Source organism: Microtus ochrogaster, chromosome 18 (assembly GCF_000317375.1).
Source record: "Microtus ochrogaster isolate Prairie Vole_2 chromosome 18, MicOch1.0, whole genome shotgun sequence".
In the NCBI taxonomy this organism is placed as follows: Eukaryota; Metazoa; Chordata; class Mammalia; order Rodentia; family Cricetidae; genus Microtus; species Microtus ochrogaster.
The window spans coordinates 67,020,163-67,044,689 of NC_022020.1; the positions used below are offsets into that span (position 1 = coordinate 67,020,163).

General features: G+C 48.6%; 1 protein-coding gene across 1 annotated transcript in view; it reads right to left on the bottom strand.

Moving 5' to 3' along the window:
- Positions 1-10,354: 10,354 nt before the first annotated feature.
- The window catches only part of Znf407 (zinc finger protein 407), a 364,962-nt gene continuing 350,789 nt past the window's right edge, over positions 10,355-24,527 (bottom strand). Inside the window, exon 9 of the mRNA XM_026783585.1 lies at positions 10,355-12,678. Coding sequence (XP_026639386.1) covers positions 11,339-12,678 — 1,340 coding nt within the window. The 3' untranslated portion in view covers positions 10,355-11,338. The remainder of the gene's footprint in view (positions 12,679-24,527) is intronic.

Sequence of the window (24,527 nt, forward strand, 5' to 3'; positions counted from 1 at the left end):
AAGTCAGGAGCCTGATCTCCAGTTGTTCTCTGTTGGCAGTAGAAGCACACAGAGCTAAGCATCAAGAAGTTATTTCCTGGGGGGGGGGGATCTAAAAGAACTTGGGAGAGGAGAAAGACTAGGATCAAACTATATCATATGAAAAGAAGAAGGCCAATAAAAATTGGCATTAACCTTTCAAAAAGTTACTTCCTATCAGCTACAAAGGAGGGGGATACTTTATGTTGATGTTTATAAAAGGCTTCTCTGAAGGAGTAAGACCTGGAAGGATACTCTGTGTTGCTCTCCTAGAAACTTCCAGGACATAAATAGGAAGCTTGAGTAACTCGGAAGAGGAGGGTTCAGTGGACTTCATGTGTGTTAGCAAGTGACAGCACCGCTAGGGCACCATAGGAGGGGACAGTGGTTAACATATATGCGCAGATCCCTAACATTCCCGTTGAAAGATGAGGTCGAATTTCCATGTCCCTTGACTGAACTTTTCAAAGCAATTCCAGTCAATAGAACAAGGCAGAAGCAATGGTACGGGACGCTGGAGGCTCACTCCTAAATGGCACTGACGCTTCAGCTTCTCAGATCCCTTCTCCTGGGAAAAATGCCCCATGTTATGAGGTCGCCCCGCAGCCAAGAGCGGCCCCTCAGTGGAGCCTATGCCTGTCTCACTGGGAGTGGATCCCCTGCCCTGTCTGGTCTTCAGACGGCCGTAGCCCCTGCTTGACCTCGAGCTGGGACCACGTGATGTAAGTTAATTAAAATTCCATGGTTTAGGCCAGAGGTATTTGTGAGTGAACTGAGTGGTGGTCATGGAAGTTTGGGAATGGGAATTTGTGGGACTTGAGGCATGATTATGAGGGGGAAGGAAAAGTAGTTTGGGCCACCTTGTCTGTAGACACTAAGATGCTGTCATCGGCTGAGATAGGGAACCTACGGGGGAAAGAAGGATGTAGGGATCAATGGTTCTGTTCCAGCAGTCAGGGGATGACGGCGATGATGGCCATGACATTGATAGTTCTGATGATATTGGTGACAGCAGGGATAATGATGGTGATGGTGGTAGTGAGCGTGGTGATGATGACGATGATGATGGTGAAGGTGGTGATAAAAATGGTGAAGCTGAGGGTCATCGTGATGATGATGATGGTGGCAGAGCTGATAATAAAAATGGTGAAGGTGACGGCCATGGTGATGGTGGTGGCAATGTGTCAAATTCTTTGAACACTTACTCTGGGTTGGGCATCCTGATAACGGCTTTCCTATATTAACTCATAACAGTATGAGGGTGAATGCATTAAAGACAGGTTAAGGGGCACAGTCAGTAAATAAAGATCTATTGATCTGAGGGATTTCCAAGGCGAAGATTATCCAAACAAAATCTCCCCTGCAGAACATCTTTGACGTCTGTTAAGCTGCAAATTTCTGTGCTCATGAGTTTATCACCCCCCACACCCCAACCTGCGGAGAGATCCAGGAATCTGTATTGTCAGTACTAGCAAACATAGCATGTCTGAGACCAGTGGTTTAAGGCAGTGATTTTCAAATGCAGGCTGGTTCCTGCGTGTGTTGACACTTTGACAAGGAGGCAGAGTTCAGTCCCCTGGCTCAGTTGGGTCAATAAAGTCAAAGGGGTTTGTGCATGGGGAGTGTATCCATACCTGTTACAGAGTTTTCAGTCTCAAGTTTTCCTAGATGCTCCCTTCTTCCTCCCTGGTGTTTCAGAGTCCCGTACCCATCTCTCTACTGACGCTTCTTTATGCTAGCAATGGAGAGCCAGTGTGGAGATGGTGCGGGAACAGGTATGGTCCAGTCCGTGTTGGGAAGGTGACTCTTGCAGTGGTCTGCCAGCGGAGAGGAGCGGGTGAGAGGTCGGGACCACAGGACTGGTTCTGATGGCTCAGGTGAGAGATGGTGACACTGTAGACAGTCCCCTTTCCTCTGAACAGAAGCAGTGGGTGGGGCTTCTCAAGGGCAAGGCCTGGTCCCATTCAGTGGCCACCACTCCCATCCTCTCGTAATTCTCTACAGCACGGAGTCTGGGTGTTTGGGATGGAAATCTAACAGGTTGGCTTTAATGGCGATCTGCTGTATTCTTGTGGGATGGAAATCAAGAGTTAATGCCTATAGCTGAAGTCTATATTTTGGGGGAGTTGTAGAGGAAAGTTCTTTCCCTTCCGAGCTCAGAACCAACTGAAAAAAGTGTCAAGGATGCGCCATTGTTACTGATAAGAAGATGATTGGTGCGTCTGGCTTTAAACCCAAGGCGAATGACTCTATCAACTTACCTACCCCGCAAGTGTCTTCTTTCCTTACAGGCAGTGTCAGCTCTGGGGGACACGCAGGGGCACATTTGACCCAGCCAAGCAGATGACTGCTTGGGATAGAACGGGCAAGAAAAGAAAATAAACTGAGTTCACTTGGCCTCTGCCACATCAACCCCAGCAGCTATCTTTATATATGAAGTTCAATGCAGTTCACCCTCATGCTGGGTGCTAGCATGTTTCCCTCTTGTATATTTATATATTTATATTATTATATTTATATAGTTAAGGATTTCCATTGGACTGCTGCTGAGGAGGGCTGGGAGCAGGCTGCAGACCATCAGAAACCCTGGTGGTGCCACATTCCCCATGGAGGAAGCAGCTGAACTTCAAGATAGAGTCCTGACATGAGCAGGTTGGCCAGTAGCTACTATAGGTAACTCTGAGATGCTTCACCCAAAGTTAATTCACCATTGGCACTGGTGTCTTTGGGGGGAAAGATCACAATCGCCCAGACTAAAACAGCAGCATCAAAGGCACCAGCGTCCGGGAAACCCGCTAAGGTCAAACACCTGTCAGGCAGAGCTGCCCTTCTGCTCAGGGAGCGGAGCTACTGCCCTCCTGTGGTGGGGAGACTCTCCACGTCAGGTAGCTGTGTGCTCCTGGAAACAACCCGTTCCTTGGCTGTCCCCGAGACATGCTTTCATTCTTCTCTTTCTAGACCTTCCAAGTGAGTCATGCAACTAGAGACAAGATGGCAGAGTATGACAGTAAAGCCATCTGAGATGCAAGGAGCTGGCAACTTCTGAGTGCTCCTGACTATTCAAATCTCTCGCGAAACTTACTTAGTATGCAATAGTATGAAACTTTGTCTCTTGCTCAGATAACTGAACGTGGCCAAGATGATTATTACATAGCTAATTGGTAGGGATTACCAGCAGTTCACTTGAAGTTACAGACTCAATTACTTTTCAAGAGCAAAATTGTGTGTGTGTGTGTGTGTGTGTGAATGCGTGCACACATTTTCAACAAGTCTATCAGAAACCAGTGAAATGATTCGCTTTCAGTCCATGGTATATGGATGGACTGAAACATCTCTTTGTTTGGACAGCTCACTGTGGCCACTGATTTGGCAATTTCCTTATGCTATCAGGCTTGGAAGCAGAGGGGAAGAGGAGCCTGGCTCCGAGCCAGGCGGTCAGCCAAGCATGGCGAGGCACATGGGCGTCAGTCCAGTTAGAACGTGTCACCGTGTTTACAACAGAGGACTGTTTACTTCCCACTACATTAGTACATTTATGTTTTCCTAACGCTCAGAAGGCCAGCACTATTCAAACACCAGGGTGAAGCAGGCCTTAGCGGAGAGGGCAGAACCAGTCTTCCTCTTAAGGTCCTCTTCTCCAGGGAGCTTTTCTTCCTGCTCTACCTGCAGGGTCCCTTGGATTGGCTCAACTGCTTTTCTGTTCCTCCAATTAGTGGCAGCTGCTCCACCTACTTCCCACGCCCTCCAACCCCGATACCCACCCCCAAGCAGCCTTCCTAGGGGTTGCTGCTGCTTCCTTCGTCTCCCCCTGTGGCTAGGTTGGGTAGGAAATGGTAATGGCATTGCTGACACTGAAGCTCGTATGACAGCTTCTGTTCGCTTCCCGAAATGAAGGAGTCCGTATTCACACCATTTCCCTTCCTACCCCACTTCTTAATTATGGGATGGTCTGTATTAAATACTTATCAATGGTATGAATATCATGACTAGAAATATTATTCATGGATAAACCAGGTATCATATGGTACTAACACTTGATACTTTTATATGGACCACACCTTCATAGCCTACTTTCTGTACATGCCAATATTATATTTCTTTTCTTGTATATGGATGTTTTGTCTACACATATGTCTGTATACCAAGTGCATAACCTGGTCACCACAGAGGCCAAATGAGAGTGTCGGATCCTCTGTACTGGCATTACAGATGGTTGTGGACGGTCACGTGGGTGATGGTTGTGGACGGTCACGTGGGTGATGGTTGTGGACAGTCACGTGGGTGATGGTTGTAGACGGTAACGTGGGTGATGGTTGTGGACAGTTATGTGGGTGTTGGTAGTTGAACCCTGGCCCATGGAAAAGAAGCCAGTGCTGGTACCTGCGGAGCCTTCTCTTCAGGCGCTCATTTCACTGCAGCACTGGAGCCATGCACAGCCTGCACCATGTGTCTGGTACTAAAGCTTGTGAACGATTCAGGAATAGCTTCCTGGACAGAGAATTTGTCTCTTCCTAAAGCCCATTCTCAAAGACTGACTGAATGCTGGGACACATGGAATCATGGAATCTCACTCACGCCTTCGCCTGACGTGATCTAGCAGCTCCAAGACTCACAGTGAGGTTTGGTCCTCTGTTGTAATAGGAGAGGCGGAGCTGCGTCCCCAGCACCCTGGCCGCCTGGCTAGCTTATGCACCGAAATAACAACACACAAACTGTATTCATTTAAACACTGTTTGGCCCATTTCTATCTAACCTCTTCTCGGCTAACTCTCGCACCTGGACTAGCCCATTTCTAGTGTAGCCCGCGAGGTGGCTTACCAGGGAGATTCTAGCTTACGTCCATCCTGGGTCGGAGTGTCTGCCTGGGAGCGGGGCATGGCGTCTCTGCTCCAGAGAGCAGAGCTGTCAAGTCTTAGCTCACTTCCTCTTCCTCCCAGCATTCTGTTCTGTTTACTCCTCCCACCTATGTTTTAACCTATGAGGGCCAGCCAAGCAGTTTCTTTATTGCTTAACCAATGAAATCAACAGATTGATATGACACTCCCACATCAGTCCTCAACTCAGGATCACACCCGCACATCTGCCGTCCAGGTCTGCAGAAGTCTTCTGGAAGAGTTTCAGACCCCTGTTCAGCAGGCATTATCCTCTTCCAAACCCTAACAGCTGTGTAGGTCACCAGGCAGGTAAACATTTTCCAGATACGGAGATAGACAGCGCTTTCTCTCCAAACTCAAGCTGCCATTCAGCACAGTCCTGTGGGGCCACTTGGGTCCCTTACAGTTAGAAGCCTCTTATCCTGCCCCACTGTGTGTGTGTATTGTACAATATGGCCATGAGCTCCTCAGGCTTCCTGCTTGCTCTTAAGAAGGAACTGGAGCTCCAGATGAGGGTGCAGTCTCCCTGGTTTCTCAGAGAGAGAGTTTGTGGTAGATTCAATTGTGGGCCATGCCCCTCTGCTCTGCCTCCCAAGACTTGTTCCAAGATTGCATGGCTCCAGACACTATTCATGGGCTCAGTCTCCAAGTATATTGGGATGTGGAAGGTGTACAGTTAGTTGACAGGGTGCTCCTCCCTCCCCTTGGAGCTCTTTCCTAGTCTAGCTTTGTTCTGGGACAGTACTGTTCTCAAAGCAGGGTTTGTAGTCCAGGGCCACCCTGGCATGTCCTTGTTTGCTTGCTTTGTCTCCTGACTTCTTGCCAAGTGTCAAAGATCTTTCTCCAGAAGAGAAAATGTCACAATCACTCCCGATGACCTCAAACACCGTTTCTTTTCATAACATGTCAAGAATGAATAGTGAGTGGAATAAATAGCACTGGCCCAACACCTTCGGGTAGAAAAAAAATCAGGACATAAGCAAGTAAAATTTTTAACAAGAACAGCCTGGTGCCGTGGGAATAAACTTGGATGCTTTAAGATTCTGATGATTATGAATGAAGGTTGCACACACACACACACACACACACACACACACACACACACACAACCAGAAAAGTCACCTGACTATATGTAACCAGCTGGTGAACCTGATGTGACCTTTGTCATGGGCTTAAGCCCAGGGCTCTTCATCAAGAACTGGTCTGGAATATGAAGAGAAAGTGATCAAACAGGTTTGACCAAGACTGCAGGATCAGGATACATTTCATTGACTGTGCTGAGGAAATTGAGACTGCAGAGACAGAAAGGAAGGGCAGCGACTAACAAAATCAAAGGAAGGGCAAACAGAGACTTCCCATCCTGCCTTCTTTACTCCCTCCAGCTGGTTGAGAACATCCAGTGTGCACTCCGGTGAGGCGCCAAGGACGACGCCAGGGCACGAGTGCAGAGGCTGTGACTTAGACGTCGCCCTTGGAAACAGTTTGCCAAGAGCACTTTGGGCCCTGGGAAGGAAGTACAGGGAGGGAGGGGCCAGGGTCCGGCAGGACCTTACTTTTGAGCTGGGAAGGCCAGTCCCTACAGGAGCACCCTGGGGAGGGCACTGCTTGATGACTACACTGTAATGTGGGTAGATCCCATGGCTGAGAAACTGTAGTTACTAGGAATCAGCTCCTGGCTGGGGGTTTGGAAAACCATGTTCCGATGTGTGGCGTGTGCAACTGACATCAAAGATGTCTCCCGTCTTCAGAAGCCACATGGAAGAAGTCAGCCACTGGCCAGACGTGTGCTACCGAGAGAAGCTTTCTAACAGGTCCTTCACTAACCTGGAATCCAGTCTGGGAATGAAAAGTAAACGCTTTTCTTTGTGTTGGTTTTAATTCTTCCTTAGCAGGTTATTTGGAGTAACGCGAGAAGTTGAAGAAGACTGAGGATGTGGTTCTGACCCGAGGAGGGCCGGGATGCTCTTGTTTGTCCTCGTCTTTTCATGATGGTGAAAGTCATGTTGAAGTTAGGTCATTTAAGAATGAATTTATTAAAAGCTATTGCAAGTGCAGGCCACAGAGGAAGAAATGGTTCTTTGCTGCGACATGGAGGATCGGCTTATTTAACTCTGGGAACGGTCTTTGTGGGCACATTCCTGCGCTTCAGACTCTGGCCCTCCTTAGCCATCCCTGGTAAGTTTCTCACACAGCTTGGTCCCAAACGCAGGAAGAGCAACCAGAAACCTGACCTGGGCAAGGGATCGCTCTGGAAAGAAGTAGGCCATTGCCTCTAGCTCCCGTCTCAGGTAGGAGAGCTCTAGGACCTCCCACTTCATTGATTTTACAAACCAAGGATCCAGGAGAAACAGGAGTTTCCTAGCCTATCCCGGAGGATTCCAGTGGTGAGCAGCAGGCACTCGTTCTGACCCCTAAATCCCATGCGCCAATCTTTCACCAACTATCCTCTCCCAGGGAAGCCCAGAGGCCAAGCTTGGTAACAGAGGCGAGCTTACTATACACTTCTTTAATTCCCACTTAAAAGATATTAGGACAAAGCCTGCTCCTTCCTGTTGGGCTGGAAGTGGCCTATCCTCAACAGAAGTAGGGCGGGAAGTGTTGATGGCCACTACCTCATGTATTCCTGGAGTTTCCACAGCCAGTAGAGGCTTGGCCTCCCCATCAGTGGGCAGTGTGGCCTCGGCTGGAGCCCCAGCACAGACACAAACTCCCCAGGAGATTGACAGGCCTACCCGAGCAGCTCCTCTGTCCTTTATCTCCAGCTATGAAAGCGGTGCCAGGTTTTCTCATCAGCCACAGCCATGTCTCCAAATGGCTCTTCAGTGTCAGGCCCATCAGGAAATTAACTCATCAAGCTGTGACAGCTGCTAATTTTTCCCCTTCCATGTCAGATGGATCGCCCGCTGCAGCTAATCATGAATCACCCATCCCTGATTAGAAGGTGCTTCCGAAACATATAACTGCCACCCCGGCTAACTTCTTCTCCGTGTAAAATGATATCACCCTGGAGAGGTAGAAAACGGGTTGTGTTCTGCAAGGTGATGGTCCAGGAGCAGGCTGCTCAGGTTAGCTTGGGCCCTCTTACATTAATGGGCTAAGATACAGTCAGGGGAGTGACGGGCACTGTTCTCTGGTGCTAACCCAATGGCCTTTCCTCTTCCTAGGATCCACCTGGGGCTGAGTCTAGGTTGACTCCTCAATCCTCTGCTTAAGCCTGCCTGCCTTCTGCCTTTCCCTCTTTCCCTCCTTCCGTCCCTCCCTCCCTCCCCTCCCCTCCAGGAAACAGGTGTAACACAGCTGGGACACAGGGATGTTTGTGTGGTGGGATTCTCCTAGTAGGAAGAGGGGTCAGGAAGAGGGGCTACTGGGGCTCGAGTCTTGGCTGTGCTCTAGGTGGAGAACCCTAACGTGGACTAAGGCCTCACCCTCCACCTTCTGGGACTTTGATAGTTTCTTTGCTTGAGGAAAACCTTGTCTTATGTACCTATGGTCATTTGAGGGCCACGTTTTAAAAATAGCCCTCAGCGAGAAGCTGTTGACTGGTCAGGATCCCCACTGAAGGTATCTGCTAAAGTGGTGTGGCCAGGCTCCCCACAAATAGGATCTGGTGGGCCTGGGAATCCAGCTGGGCCCTAAGCGTTAACCCTGTTCGGTCAGCTTGGCCTGAGTCCCCATGTTAGATCTTTCTTTTTAGAAGGGTTTCCCCGTATGACCAACCCAGCTCTCACTAGCTCTGGAGCTCAGTTCAATCCTGAGATCCCTTTTCTCTTACTGGAAGTATCTGGGGCCATCTGTGACTGCTGTCTGGCTCTGGCTTTCACACACTTTCAGCTGGGAGGTGACAGGGATTCCCAAAGCTATTGGGCCCAGTCTTAGCGCATGTACTTGTCCTTCACGGGAAACCAATACACGAAAGCCTCACTCTCTGCAGCAAGCTGTCTGGTTTACTTTGTTGCTAGGGTGTTTAGCAGTGGCCACTACTGCATCTCTCAGAGATGAGCGTGTGGGTCAAGTGACACCACCGCACTAAATGACCCTGGATGACAGGAAGTAGTATGTCTAGAAATGGCCACCTTACTTTGTTGACCCTCCAAACTACCAACATTAAACAACTTTCCACATGGAAGCTCAAGTCTAAACCATATCTGTAGTCACACTTGGAAATCAGTCTTCCTTGCAGAGATCCTGGAGGCTGGATCTCTCAATTGGCAGTAGATTAATATAATCAGTCTTCAGGGGTTTACAATCTCTACGTAAAAATTTCACTGGCTGGGCCTTTTCTTCTTTAAAATGGTCCCATTTTCCTTGACTAAGCCCTAAGGAGAGCTGTGAGCTCGCCGTGTTGTCTTACAGACAAGCCATGCTGCCAGAAGTGTCCTCTGCTCACACACCTTGCCGTACCTCATTATTCCAAGGCACACATTTGTGTGTGTGCTCCTGCAACTCCCTTACATTCCAATAGTTGTGCAATGAGAGAGAAAAGAGAGGTAACATTAACCTGGCTCTATAGGTAATTACAGGATACACTAGCTTGGAGAAGCCTTTGCAATCCTTATCAGCTGCAGAATACCTTCTCTACATTTTTTTTTTTATGCAAAGACCTGCTCTTTTCATCGCGCGTACAACGTGATTGCTGGTTTGACACTGCAGGCTACACTGGTTTTATGAAGGATTAAATGCCACCTGAGACATATTTATCCTAAATAAATCACACACGGTAAACTACAGCATGTCAGTGTCAACGCCCTGGACGGCAGCGGAAAGGTTAGCCATACAGGGCTCGGCAAAGGCAGGAATTAGCATTGAGCCTCAGGACTGCAGGGCCGTGTGCCAAGGGGGGAGGCTATCAAGAAGAAAGATCTCCACTGGAAAACACCCCGCCCCTTTTGTAACATGTATGAGGAGCCTGGAGAGGCCATCACTTTGTAAAGGTCACCTCTATCCTGCTAACAAACAGGAGTTGATCCTGTCACTGTTTGGCAAAGACATTGTTTAAGAGGAGTTGAGGAGCCCTGCCATTTTTAGGAAACAGGAGTAGTCACACTTGGCTAATTACGAGCCAGAGTCAAAGCTTAAGTTTTACCTTTCCTTATTACTTTGCCTGGAGGCAAAGTGTGGGCAGCTGGCTCGGGATGGACACAACTCAAGGTGAAGAAACCAGGAGGCAGGAGGCCAGGCCCTGGGGGTGCGCTCTCTTGTGGCCTTAGGAGGGATTTAAATGACTCTTGTACTGACAGAGAGCCTGGCTTCCTGTCCCTGACCCTGGTAGACTGTATCATGGCACTGGCTGAGGAGCAGTCTGCTATATACAAAACGCTTACAACAGAGATGAAGGAATTGCCTTGGCCGGCTGGCCAGCATAGCCACTGCAGGTGTGGCCTTGACTTAGAGAACATCATCACCTTTAGTTTAATGCTATAATTTTATTTCAAAGAAAACAACAAAAACAATTTTGCCTCTGAGGAAAGGGGTTATTTTACAATTTTGAAAAAAAAATTAAAAAAGCATTGGAATCAAGAAATTAGCGGAACACAACCCTGCATCCAGCACTTACAGTGAATCTACCATGAAGCAGGCAGGGAGAGGGCAGAGGGTGGGCGTCGACCGTAATGTTTGCCATCGGCCTTCCCACTCTCAGAAAGTCACAAATAAATCCTGGAAAAAATGGTACTGATACAAACAAATATTTGTTATAAAAAGCAATGAGCAATATTTTCCACAGTAGACATTTCATGTACAGACGTTATGATATGGAATTCAGGATGAGAATCAATTATCTTAACCAAGGTGGATTTTAACTCAATAAAAATCTCAAGACTTTTTTCAAACCACAAATGAAAGATTTCTCTTGTGCAGAATGACCACAGCAAAGGAAACACCTAACATGTTTGCAGGGAGGAATTTATACAGAAAATGAACTAACAGGCTTCCTTTGGTCTGGGAACACCAGTATCTTAAACTTAATAACAATAAAAGAACAATGTGTTCACTGCTTCAAGATGCAGTCTTTGTAGCTCCGATTTTTAACCGGAGGTGGAGGGAGATGACAGAGCTGCACGGGCAGCGGCAGTCGGTGCGGATGGTCTGAGGCGAGAGACATTTCCTGTTCCCATCAGCAGACACCATCTCTGTCTTCTGATGACTTAAAAGGGAACAGTATGGAAGTAAAACCAGGGGAAACTGCTTCTCACCACAGCGGTGCTGGAGGGGCAGGGCCATGAGCAGAGGGCCTGGGACCAGCTCTATTGCACAGGGTTCATCCTGCCTACCGACTCTTTTTAGGTTGCTGGGCAACCTAGGTGTAGGCGTGGTTCTGTGTTCCCCTGCTGGAGGCCTGCTCAGCACACCTCGAAAGCAAGGAAGCGTCACAAGCAAAGCTGGGTGGCCTCTACGCCGGCCAGAGCAGGTCTTTGCACACTGCCCTGTACCTAGCATGGAGGCCTGCCTCATGCTTCTTGGAGCTCACTGTTTTCTCTTTGGCTCTGGATTACTGTGGCTGCTGGAGAGCCATCCTGGGTATAGATGACCATGCTGGTCAACTGTTCCGTGCTGCTTGCGCCCACAGCCTCAGCACCGAGGGCAGCCCCCGCCTGCAGGATCTCTGGAGCGCTGGCTGTCTCTATCAGCGTGTGGGAGTAAACCCCTGTGTCCTCCTGCACACCCGGAGGCAACTCTGTTACAATGTAGTGGGTGGCTCCCTCAGGGAAGCTGCTGCTGGATTCGCGGACCATGGCTTGGACCAGCTCTTCCGTCACAATGATCTGTGAGATCTCCCTTTCTGACTCTACCAGGTCCACGTGCTCAGCTGGCACCCGTAAGCCATGGGTCTCAGTATCCTGCATGATGAACTGGGAGCCTTCTGCAGCCACCATGTGGACAGCGCCCTCCTCGTTCACGATGACCTGGGTCACGCCATCCTTCATCAGCTGGCTGGCAGCGCCTGTGTCACACACAGCAAACTGGAGGACTCCCTGAACCATTTTCTTGAAGGCCACCTGGGCTCGTTCCTGAGACGTGATGATGGCCGAGGGCCGGACAACCTGTGTCAGTACTTCCATGGCTGCTGGGCTCTCTTGACCATCCTGGAACAGCGGAGTCTCGGCAGCCTCTGTGTCGGCATGAGCATGGGCTGGTTCCTGGCTGGGCAGCTGGATCAACACGTCCTTGTGGCAGGGTCTGCCCTTTTCCTCATGCCCTGCTCTGTGCTCCACCTCTCCCAACTCAGTGACAGCACACAGCAGTGCATCTAAGGCTGAGGAGGTGTCTGCTGGAGGGACCGCAGCCTCAGAGACACTCAGCATCTCCTGCTTGGTGACCTGCTGTATCACAGCTCCACCTGGACTGAGGTCTTCATCCACACTGGGACTCTCCACAGAACCCCCCATGACAACCACCTGGGTGGCTCCATCAGCCAGCTGCTCCGGGAGGATAGGCCCAGGTACCACACTGCCCACGTGAGACCCATTCTGACTCGTGGCAATGACCTGCCCGTGTTCTGTGATGTGGACCACCCTGGCCACCTGGCCCGCCATGGCCAGGGTCTGCAGTGTGGCCGCAGCTGTCTCCTCCACAGAGGCGTCCAGGGCGAACTCCCCATCATAGCCCTGGATGATGATGACCTGCTGGACCTGCTCTGGTGGGGACGCCTGCCTCTTGCTGCCTCTCAGGGACTTCTCCTTGACAGGTGATTCCTCCACCAGGGTGGCTGCAGTGAAGGGGCTGTCCGTCTCCACAAAGGTGGCTCCTTGTCCTTTCAGGCGGCACTCGTAGGACTTGGACACAATGCCTGTAGGAGACAGGGACCAGTTAGAATGTGGAAAGAGGACTTCAGGGTTCCAGTTAGACAGCTCTTCTGCAGCTGCCCTGAAGCCTCAGCGAAGCAAGTGCGGCCCTCCCTGCAGAGGCCAGGGGCTCCCCACTAGAAGCAGCAGGCGGCTGCTCATCATGGGCCCTGTAAGGGGTGTTGTGAGACACACTCGTTCCATACTCTGTGCAAACCCCAATTCTCTGCAGCAGTGTGCAGGGTCCGGGGCGGAAGGCAGACAGCCTCTTCAGGATGGTGGTTAATACTGTCAACCCAACAGCGTCTGGAATTAGCTAGACCTGGGCCTCTAGACATGCCTCTGACTATGTGAATGAGGCTCGCCTCTGAGTATGTCCACGAGGGATTATTAGCTGAGGTGTAAGACCCAGTTTAGTGGTAGAGGGCGCCATCCATGGGCTGGAGGCCTGGGCTGAATGAAGAGGAGAAAGGGAACTGAGCACCGAATACACTGTTTGGCTTCTAACTGTGGTTGAGGTGCCTAGGGGCTGCAAACCCTGCCACCGTGGACTGCATCTCTTTTCAGTGGCTTCAGACACTGTCACAGCGGCGAGAAAATTGCTACATATGCTTCCTCTCACCTCCAACAGCAAAGACAATGAGAGGAGCCAGCCGGGAACCAGCAGTAGGCTCTGTTAATCCAAAGGAAAACCTGTTCTTAACGTCAAACTATCAAGTACTTGTTACTATCAAGTATTTGTTTAATTGATAAGGATAATAAAAGTTTTACACATTAAAATTTTAAAAGTGTCACTAATGCACCTGTAAGAGTGCACAGCAACAAATATTTACTAAAGCAAAGTTAGAGGCAGCCAGGGTGGCTCTGCGGAGCAGTATGGGCTGGCAGTGTCAGTCCACGGCACAGAAATACAAACAGAAGGCCTGGGCACTTGGAGTCTGGAAGATCTCTGCAAGCAGGCCTGAAGGGCAGGCTTTGGGCCCAGGGAACAGCCCGTTCCAGCCGTACAGTTCAGGCGCCCCATTGGAAAAGGAGACATGCAGACATCAAAGCCGTGCCTGCTGACACACCCACGGTGGTGCCGACACTGTGGAGGAGGACAAGCAAAGCCGAAGAGACGCAGAAACCACACACTCAGGCTGCAGGACGGTACTGAGGGGAAGGGGCTGCTGAAGAGCCATGGCCTGGCCCGCAGAGCACGGCGAGGACAGAGAGGTCCAGGGGATGAGAGCAGAGACGGTGGTATCCTCACACACCCCACCTAGGGCACTTGTACAGAGAAAGCTGCTGACTTCTTTACTGTGACACAGGGACAGCCGTGCAGGCTTTCCCATGCCAATCCAGAGCTCCTTTCAGTGAGAGCACCGTGACTGCAAAGACAGGCCGACCCTTGAGAGGGCTGCTCTGCTCTGGGGATGAGGAGAAAACAGGAAGGAACCACGGGGAGAGGCTCTAGGGGAAGCCTGGCATTCACCTGGCCTGGGGCCATTAGCAGGCAGACAGGAGGGGCTGCTTCTGCCCTGCCACGCACCCAGCCACAAGCCCATGGGTGAGCTGCTTGCTCAGGAAGTTGGGGTGGATGAGCCCTGACAGGACTGGCCTGTCTTAGAAGAGAACCCTTTGAGCACAGATGGGAGGAAAAAGAGGCCAGAGAGAGTGGGTGGATGTAGGGGCCTGCAGCCAGGATGGATGTGGGGGGCCCACTTCATAACTGCATCGAAGAGTCTGTAACTCAACAGGGTGAGAAAGGATGGAAACTGTATGCCTCATTTTCATCAAAGAGAGTGATTCTAATTAGAGTTCTTGTTTTCTTCAGATCCTAGCTTTTCTATCAATTTAAAAGTGTTTTATTGTCACCACCTCTCTACTCACATCTGTGTTCAAGAGCATCTGCAGTTCAGACACATCTTACACTCTCATTGACATGTTCTGTTGTTGTTTTTTTTTTAAAACTATGTGTTATATCCTCACCAAGAGGTAAATTCACTATTTATAGTTCACTATTTATTGCTGGCGTCCAGTAAAGACAGCAGTTTTGCTAACAGCCTTGGTCTGGGCGCAGGCTCCAGACAGGGCCTTTGGGTTCTGACCGCTAAGAGGACACACCAGGCCGATTCTCAGACTACAGGACAATTGTCTTGGACCTGGAATTATTCGCTGGTTCCTAATGCTTTTTTGCCTTTGTTAGGAAACTCTCTATGCTGTGGACCTAAGAAGAGTTATGAAGTCACGAAATCTTAGCTCAGGAAAAGACAAGCACCAACCTGACCAGCTCCACTCCCAGGAGCTCCTTCATGCTCATTGCTGACTATGGGATGCACGCTAGGGATGCTGGTCAGCCTGGTGCAGTAGGGAACGTCAGGAGATGGACCTCGGTATCCCCCTTGGTTCTCCATGCCCGTGAGCCTTGTCAGAGGACAGCACACCTGCACTGTACCTGCCCTTCTTCTCTCACTCTCTCCCCTGTGGGGATGGAGCTCCAGCTGGAGCACTAGGGCAGGCCGTGACCTGACCTGCCTCCACTGGCATACATTTGGAGAGTAGCTGCAGGCCCGCAGGCCCAGCTGGTGCCCTGGGTTTTCAACTGGGGATCTGGAATACCTCCTACAGGACCCTGAAGGGCGCTGCTCAGCAACCTGCTTGTGGCTGTGAGGTCCTATTGCCACCTGGTCTTCTTACTTTTCAGAAAAGCAAAGCTCTCATTTACTGGGACACAGGGATCTGGATAGTAAGTGTGAGGTGGAAAAGCCCAAGCACCCAGGGAGAACCGGCTCAATCAGGCCTGCACAGCTCCACCTGCGCTGTCAGACTGAGGAGTGCCACGCATCTGTGCCTGGGTCTGGGTTGGCCCGGCTCCTGATCAGCCTGTCTGTCATCCACTGGGTCATCCCGTCCTCATCTGGGTCTGTCAGGTTCTCTTTTGGTATGCATGCAATTTCCTAACCAAGCTCTAACTTTTCAGCTCAGGATGTGGTATTTTGCTTGCCTTCCTAAATTGTGATTTTGATTTGTTTTTGCTCGTTTTAATTTCAAGGTCACACACAGTGTAATTCAGAGGGAAAGCAGGGAGCGACAAAGAGAATGTTGCACTCAACTTGCCTTGCCCCAGTGATTACCAAAGAGGGAATACTGCCATTGCCAAGACAATCAGGAGAAACCAAGCTGGGGGAATAAGCAACACCCTGTTCTCAGGACATGAGCAAGGTCACACTGCGCCTCAGCAAAGCCTCCTCACTGGCAACTGAAGGGAACGTCTTGGGCACAGAGCAATCCTCTACATCCCTCGCAGCACTGATAATCACCAGTTCTGAACTACTTGCTCAGCTTATTTGAATCCAGAAACGGGTTACACTCCTTCCAGACCATTAACGTAAACTGCGTGGGTAAATACTGCTGTCAGTTGGGTCTGTGATGAAGTTTAAGCCACCAACATCTTAACCTCCGGCAGCATGGCCCCCGGCTAGTCCATCATAGTTCATAAATGTGAGCGCAAGTCCGTCTTTTGATTCAGCAATTTAATAACTTCGAGTGCTGTCAGTACTGCTTTGAAAAATAGCACCTATAAAATGTAACAGCCTCAATCAGATTGAAAAAGATTCACCCATCGAAGACTCTTCCATTTCAACCATAATGAATTAATGTGGAGCGATGCAGTTCAAGTGTCGTTTACACGAATGGGAATCTCTACCGTAACTTCAGGTTCCAACTGGGCTACGACCAAGAATGCACTGGGCACACATGCTCTTCCTAGTGAATATGGATGGTGAAACTGGCCGGCGCGGCGGCCTCAGGACTGGCCCTCGTGGACAGGGCACTGTTTAGGCTTTATCCTAGATGGCCTAGTTACTGCTGGAGCTCCAGCAAGACCGAAGATCTGTAACAGCCTGGGCGTGGCCAGCCAGCATTGGTTTTAAAAGACACTGCCGACTTTCAGAGGGACGACAGTATCAGAGCTCCTACACCTAGTCCTCGGCCCTGTTCTCACGGGAGACAGTCACGCAGAGGTTGGAGTAGAGCTAAGAGGTGGCCCTGTTCGTGGTTATGAGGCTGCTTTACTGCTTATTTGTGTCCATGAGTAGAGATGCCGCCCACGTCTAAATGTGTGGAAGAAGTACCAGTTCAGCTGCTAAGAAAGATTAGGGCTTTTTTTTTTTTTTGGCTTAGAACCTGTTTTCCAGGAAGTGTTTTGGGCTGAGCCTTGTTTCCCTAGAGCACAGCAACGAAACGGTGCGCCCTCTGGAAGACAAGGCTCCAGAGATGCAGACAATGCAAGGTGGAAGGTGGTGCCTCCCAGTCCACGCTGGGGCTGCCCCCTCCGGCCGCTCTGGGCATCAGGGGAGCGGCTATGCACCTGACCCTTCCTTTGTGTGTGATATTCCAAGCTTACTGTCATCATTTCCCCCACAGAATAAATACCTTATGCTTTTGTTAAGCTTACATTTAATTAAAATGTACAGAATTTGTGCAGTAAACTCAAATGAAACAAATAAAACAAGGCCCCTCTCTTGAAGGCATACGTTGTGAATGAAAAATGTCATTACAGACTAAAAAATTTTGCAGTAAACAGGGCCTACAGAGAGAAGTTTCCCCTGTAATGACATCCATAAAATACACAAATGGCACTTTTAGTACCATCCTGAATATGGCATTTTCTGTGCTCTACACACAATCTAAATGGTTTGATCATAGAGCATAATACTCCATTGGGTTTATAGAACAATCAATGTTCCATAAAATGATGTATTTATCCAATAGTAGGCTCAGCAGTTACTGGTCTATGACATTGTAGGACACAGGCTTGGGCTCCTCTCAGCACACATGCTGGCTGTAAAACTTATCTAACACCACTTCAACAACTTCAGCTCATCTGTGGCAAGTAATTTGTGGAAGCCTCAGCTTGGCTTAAAAAAAAACTTGTAATAAAAATTCATAGAATTTTCAGGAGAATGAAGGCTGATGACAATAGAAAGGTCACATTGTGTCTGCACTAGAGGGGTCAAAGGTTGTTGGCGGTTCTAAAACTGAAAGTAGATTTCATGCATCGTGTAGCAGATAAAGATGGCATTAAAAAGACATGTCGTGGGGTGAGCTGCCTAGAGCCTGTGAGAGTGGTGTTAATATCCTATGTAAACCGCTCCGCAGCCACGAGCCAGCGTTTACTTCACACTAAACGTTTATGTGCTGCTCGGGTAGACTGCGGGTTCTGTGGTGTGGAGTCTGTGTTTTGGTTAAGTCACTAAACCCTGAAAATGCCGGGCTGCTCCAGTGTCATAATTAAAGCGCCTTCAATATAAAGTGATCCAAAAAATAATACTTTTCATATAAAAATTTGGGGCACACATGACATTGTGATTCTTAAGCCATGTATAATTTTTCCTGACTTCCATTTTAAGATGTAATTTTAAAAGGAATGTTAAAAAATCATACTTAATGTCTATTAAAATGAAACAATATTAACAGATTATGCTAATAAATTAGAGCCATATTTTAATGTCACAAAAGCTTATAACTTTCTCAAGTGAAAGCAGGAGAAATGACAAATTAAAATTCAGTGAAATATAACCTTTTAGAAGTTTAGAGCAGGGAATACATTATTCTCACAATAGCAGTCAGCAATAGTTTAGCCAGTCAATGTCGATAATTGCTCCGTAATTTATTCATCTTAAAGACAGCAACAATCCCTGGCATCGTGCAGGGCGCCCGCCCGCTTCCAACCTGCTTTAGAGTGAGAGCTTTCCGAGCAACCTGGTCCAGTCCACATGGGGAGGGGCTTCCCACACCACACACACACACACACACACACACACACACACACACACACACACACGCCACTCTTGTCAGAAACCCAGTGCAGTGTAGGACTTGTCTGGGATTAAAAAAGAGCAAGTGTCGGGAAGAATGATGATGACGGGGGTGGGGTGAGCCTCTTGGACTTGTATACTAGTAAATAAGGCATAACTTTTTTTTTTGAGATTACAGGTTGTTCAGTATCTAATGCCCATTAACTCAAGCATTAGAAAATGCATTCTGACAAGTGTTATTATAATTTGCATAGAAAACAGAAACAGGCAGGATATTTGAGGCACAAAATTAAGAATTACTTTTAGCCTTTTATGTACTTGTTGAATATAAGCATCATAAGAGTGAGGCTGTCTCAGAGCACAAGCTTGGTTGTTCTGAGCCTAAGGTAAGTCTCCGTGATGCAGCTCACATAGGCATGCAGTACGTGCATCACAGCAATGACCCCAGGGCATCTTGTCAAAATACTCAGTTACACCAGACATAGCCCTGTGCAGGGATACCCTAAGAACTGCAGTGGAAACCAGCACAAGTCCCCTCCCTCCCCATTTGATGAAGGTCTCTGCTTCCCAAGAGTCAAAATAAATTATTATCCTATAAAACATTAGCGGAAGTCAAGCCACTGGGAAGCTCTTCAGACATTAGGTCAGACATACAAACTCTGCAGATGCACCTTGAAAGTTTGGGACCACATAAAGAACCAGGGCAGCCACTCAGACACCACGCATTTTAACTCCTTTTTCTTAAGGACCACCAGTGTTGTGTTTCGCACTGGTAGTGACAGAAATGACTATGGAAGACCTCTGAAAAGAATTCTAAGATATCCAGAAAAAAATGAGGAATAAATTTTATCTCAAGTTGGAAATATATACTTGTTCAGGTGTCTAACTTTACCACGAATAGTCTCTGTGGCCCAGGCATTTCCATGGGCACTGGAGAGTGACGAAGGATAAAAGACAATGTTTTACTTTAAAGAAATTCTGTATTATAGCAGACCCTTAGGTATATATTATCATTTTCATGCATGAAGATCTGGGAGTAATAGGAGCTGGGCACACAAATCTCACTCAGTGAGGTGAGAACACGTCCTTTAAGGTTATCCTGCTAGGCTGTGGGTGGGGGTGAGGGAGGCAGTGGTTAACTGTTTCTCTGCTGAGCAGACTCCTGTGAGCTGCAGCAATACATCATGGGATGCCAACTATATAACTTGGGAAAGCCCACTCATGTGACAGAAACAGTGTCATCAGGTGTCGCAGAGTGATGGAATGGCACTTTACAGTTAGACTGTGAAGGGCTCTATCTTGTTATTTACTCATGAAGAGCACTTCCTAAAAACAGCCAGGAGATTCACCAGCAGCCTGCTCAAATGTCTCTAATCCATTCGGATAAACCAAGGGAGAAGTAGTGGGGGAGCGGGGGAGCAGGCAGGAGAGGAAAAGAGGGATGTCTATGTTTGCACTTGTACGGGGTGCCGCTCACATTCTAGACATGACTTTGGGTGCATGGGGCCAGAAGGCTGGTTGGGTGTTCTGCATCTCGTTCTTGGGCAGTCTCCCTGGGAACACACTCCCCAGGGAGCTGAGGTTCACTTGCTCCTGCACACCATTACCTGGGGCAGCGTTCATGCCAGAAGCTGAGAACAGGAGGGCTCTCAGCTTTCTCCTCTCCCCACAAGGAAGCTAGAGGCCCGAGGAAGGGCTGGAGAACGCTAGTCCTGCAGCGGGGACCTTTCTGAAGGCTTCCAGGTCCTTCCAGGTGGACAGCACCATCTGCTCGTGTAAGCCTGCCTGGGTATGGCTTCTCTTAACTAGTACAGGCATTCTTTCTGCTTTATGAAATCAGGTAATTAAGAAGCTCAACGACCTTTTCCAAAATGTCCTCTGACAGTTTATAAATGCTCAGTACAGATAACACAACATCGGGAGACAAGACCTATTTTTCAAAAAGTTGTACACATTATACATACCTTAAAATTATGTAAATACAAAGCTTAGGCAGTGTGGCTGGAGGGCATGCCTCTCAGGCAGACTTTAGAGGGCTCACAAAGCAGAGCCAGCCGGTCTCCCTTTGTTTCCTGCAAGCTCTATGAGCAGATCCCACTCACTCTCCTAGTCGAGCCCTGTCTCCTCCACATTCTAGTACCGTGCTATCTTTCCCGAGGAAATGAGAGGAAATATACATTTGTCTTCATTGCAGACACTTTTGTATGAAGGTAAAAAGCAAACTGCTTCCCGGCAACAGCACAGAGGCACCATTAAAATCAAATTTACAGTAAACAGAACCTACAGCTGGGGTAGAACACTAACTGTTAGGATTTTAATTATCTGCAAAGCTCTTGGAGGTCGAACATCTGCTCCTACCCAAATGACAGCAGCTGCTTGTATACACTTAAGACAATGCGGGCTTCTTCCCTGCATCTTACAATGAGTCATATGGTCTTGGCACATGGCTGCTTTCTTGGTCTGGCTGGGTAAGGGAACTGAAGTGTCTTGGGGGAACAGTCCTGAAAAGTTTGATCCCACCTTAGGGAAGACATCCCAGCCTGCAGGACTGTTGAAGCAGCAGCAGAAGAGGCTGGGCATCAAGGGGTGGGGCACCATGGAAAGACGCCCATGTTGGAAACAGTGAGGAGGATGGACGGAGGGCATCAGTCCCTTCTGGCATCAACCTCATGGCTGAGGGCCAGGTCAGCCCTATGGCTTGACTTGGGTGAAGCTCCTGCTGTTGTTCCGGCCTCCTGCATACACCGGCAGAGGTAGGGTCAGACAGGCAGGTGCTGCTATGGTCAACATGGATAATGTTTCCTTTTCAACCAGTGGACGCTGAAATCTTGGTCTTTTAAAAAACCTTCTATGCTGCCTGGTGTGTAGATTAGGAGCTTTGGCATACAGAAGCCATGAAGTCACCATCAGGATGCTGATTAAGTAGCAGTGCTACAACTTGGGACCAGTAAATTATTGAGGGATGTAGGATGTAGGTGCTGGTCACACCCACATGTCCACTTGACACATCAGAAACTCCACTGATAATTGAGAACTGTCCTTTCTTATGTGATCACACCTGGCTCGTCACAGAGCAAATTCTCATGTTTCCAGGAGCCCAGAATGATTCCTGGATGTGATGAATGCTTCCTGCTTATTACCAAGGCGCAAGGACAGCACCTGGTAGGTGGTTTCTGTGCACACTGGAGGCCGGGCATCTGCTTTCCAAGAATACAGGGTGACTGTGTGCTTCAAGTTGAGTCTAGAGCATGAAAGGGCTCTGAGGGAGACCAGGGGTGCTATGTGGAACCCTGCCTCTTGGGTTCCTAACTATCCTGGTGGAAGGGTGGAAGATCACTGCTGGGAAGGAATGAAGGATGGGATCTCGCTAAATTCCGGTAGTTCTCCTAGGATCCTGGAGCTGGACCATGCCACCTGCCTTAGTGAAACTCTCCGACCAGTGACAGACAAGGCTGAGTCATGGGGCACGTGGTTATAGCACATCATTTGCCTTGTGACTTGGGCTCTCATGAGGTTGTTGTACATCCACAGCTGCCTGCTCTGAGTGGATTCTATTGGGATCACCAGTTATGAATTAGAAAGGCCTAAGAATGGGCTATCATCACACAGAAACAGCACTTCTGGGATCTGGCTGGAGTCTCTGTAAGCTGCTTGAGCAGTATTTGGGCACACTGTACCCATTAGTAGACATGCAAAGTCAGGCATTTAAAATGAATCCAAACAAAGATTTCTTTCAAAGGCCAAGCAAGCACTCTCTTTTAACAAAACTGCACAATTATCTACCGAGACACGAGGAGAGAATGCCGTTTCCAGACAGCAGAGATGGATACTGAAAGATCAGAGTCATTGAGAATGATAATAGAAGATTATTTTTTATTTAGATTTCACCAAGACAGAAAGAACAATAAACAAGGTCAGACCTTTGGTGGAGTTCAAAGACAGCATGGAAACAAAGAAGGTTTATTAAATTCTAAGTCACCCAGTAATACTGTTCTTCAACTCTACATCTGCTACGGCTTTAGTTTCCTTTATATTACTAACTTAAATTTTCTTGGAGAATAATCTTAACTATTCAACAAACACCAATATTGACAGCCTACTATATCGGCAAGCCAAATCTGAACTACAAAAACTTTGGTGTGTAATAAATTAATAATCTACTAGAAAGAATAACCTACACCTTCTAGGGCAGGAACCAGGAAACACCACAGAAACCCCGCAGCTTAAAGGATGAGTAAGAACAAGTAGTGGAGAAAATCCTATACTATTCTGAGCAGATGACAACCCTGTAAGCAGTCTGGCTGGCTGAAAGGTTGGAAGGCAGGAATCGGGAGGGAAGAGGTGGGAACTATTAGGGTATACAATACTGAGGGCGGGGCTTGAATTTAGGAATCAGTAGTCACTAGGGAGCATGAAGAGATCTAAGCAAGGAGGCACAACTACAGCTGTGCTAAGAGAAGGGAACTGTGGGGACGCGGCAGGGTCCTCTTGCAGCTGCAAAGGTGAAAGAGAATTAAGAGATTAAGGACGCTTTAGCTTCCTTGTTTCTTGAAGTCCCGTAGGCAAGCCACTCTCCCTGCGAGCTCTCATCACACCTCCTCAGAATATAAGCTCCCCAAAAGAAGGAACCGAGATTGTTGTGCAAGCACTTGGCACAATCTATGACACACTGCATTTAAATATCGGTAGATCAGAGGCACAGTGGAAGAGCTATGACCTTAGCCATGGAAGGGTGGAGAAAGGTGGGCTACTACGTATTGGAGGACAGAGCCCAAGAAGAAGGTTGGGTGCTGCTTGAGACACTCAGCTTACAAGGATGACGGAGCCAAACTTTGACCCACCTTTTCCGAGGGTGGCGGAGGTTGAGGACAGTGGGGAGGAAGAAGAAAGACAATGTGCTAATATGCCGAAGGCCTGAAGCTGCTGGGAGGAGGAAGAAGCTGCTGGTATCATGTCAGAGTCCTAGGCTTCCCTGTGGTAGCTTCAGTCTGCACCCATCCATTCCCTCTGTCCACTGTCCGAGGGGGTGGAGTTAGAGTTGAATCTAACAGATTCAAGGCCACTGTAGGCTGTGTGACACCCTGCCTCCTGGAGCACAGGACTTATGTTCCTCTTAGCTCTCTTCTGAAAGCTAGAACAGTGCCACCCAGAATTTGTACATCTTCAGGGATGGCACCACACAGTGATGCCCATGTGGCTAGGTATAACAGAATGTCAATGGTTCCACTCCCAGCCGCACACCCATGGCAGCCTTGGGTTTATGTCCAAACGCAAAGAAACATCCAATTTAACATTTACATTTTCAGGAGTAATGACTGTACAAAAAATGCCATTTTCTAAGTACCTACAAATAGTATATTCTCATGGCTTGTAATATCAAATGAAATAAACATACAAAAATTCATGAAAAATATCTCGGTAGGGTTTTTGAAAAATCATGGAGGACTTACCAGAGTTGATGAGAAAGGCTTGCATTACTGTCCACCTGCAGCAATGCTTGCTTTCTGTGGGAGAGCCGGGGTGGGGGTGGGAGGGCTGTCTAGTCAGTTCTGGGGCTGGGACAAGGCTGGGCTTTGTGAGAAATTGCACCGTTGGCTATTACCAGAACACACATGGTGCCACAAATTAGCTAGGAGCTGTGGTCACCCAGACAGTGAGGTGGGGGTGGCAAGCAAAGAACAGGATTGAGGAAGAGACTTCAAAGACATGAACAACTGAAGACTTGGGGCCAAGCAAGGAGACTGGGAAGTCAAGACATGAGTCATGGGAGGCAAAGAGACAGTGACAACCAACTTGAAATGTAAAAACAACAACAAAAACCCAGGAAGACAGACAGTAGACTACTTCTGGGAGGCTCCTACACAATTACAAAGACCACAACACTCATCACTCAGGAGGGTGCTCTTGAGAACCCAGGGAGTGGGGGAAGCATCCAGACCCACAGATGGTGAATGAAGGCCTTTTACCAGTAAGAGAAGCCACCGCGAGGACAGTATGGCACCAGTGCTGCGCTGGTCACTGCCCTTTATGACACACGGTGAGTGAGCTGTGAA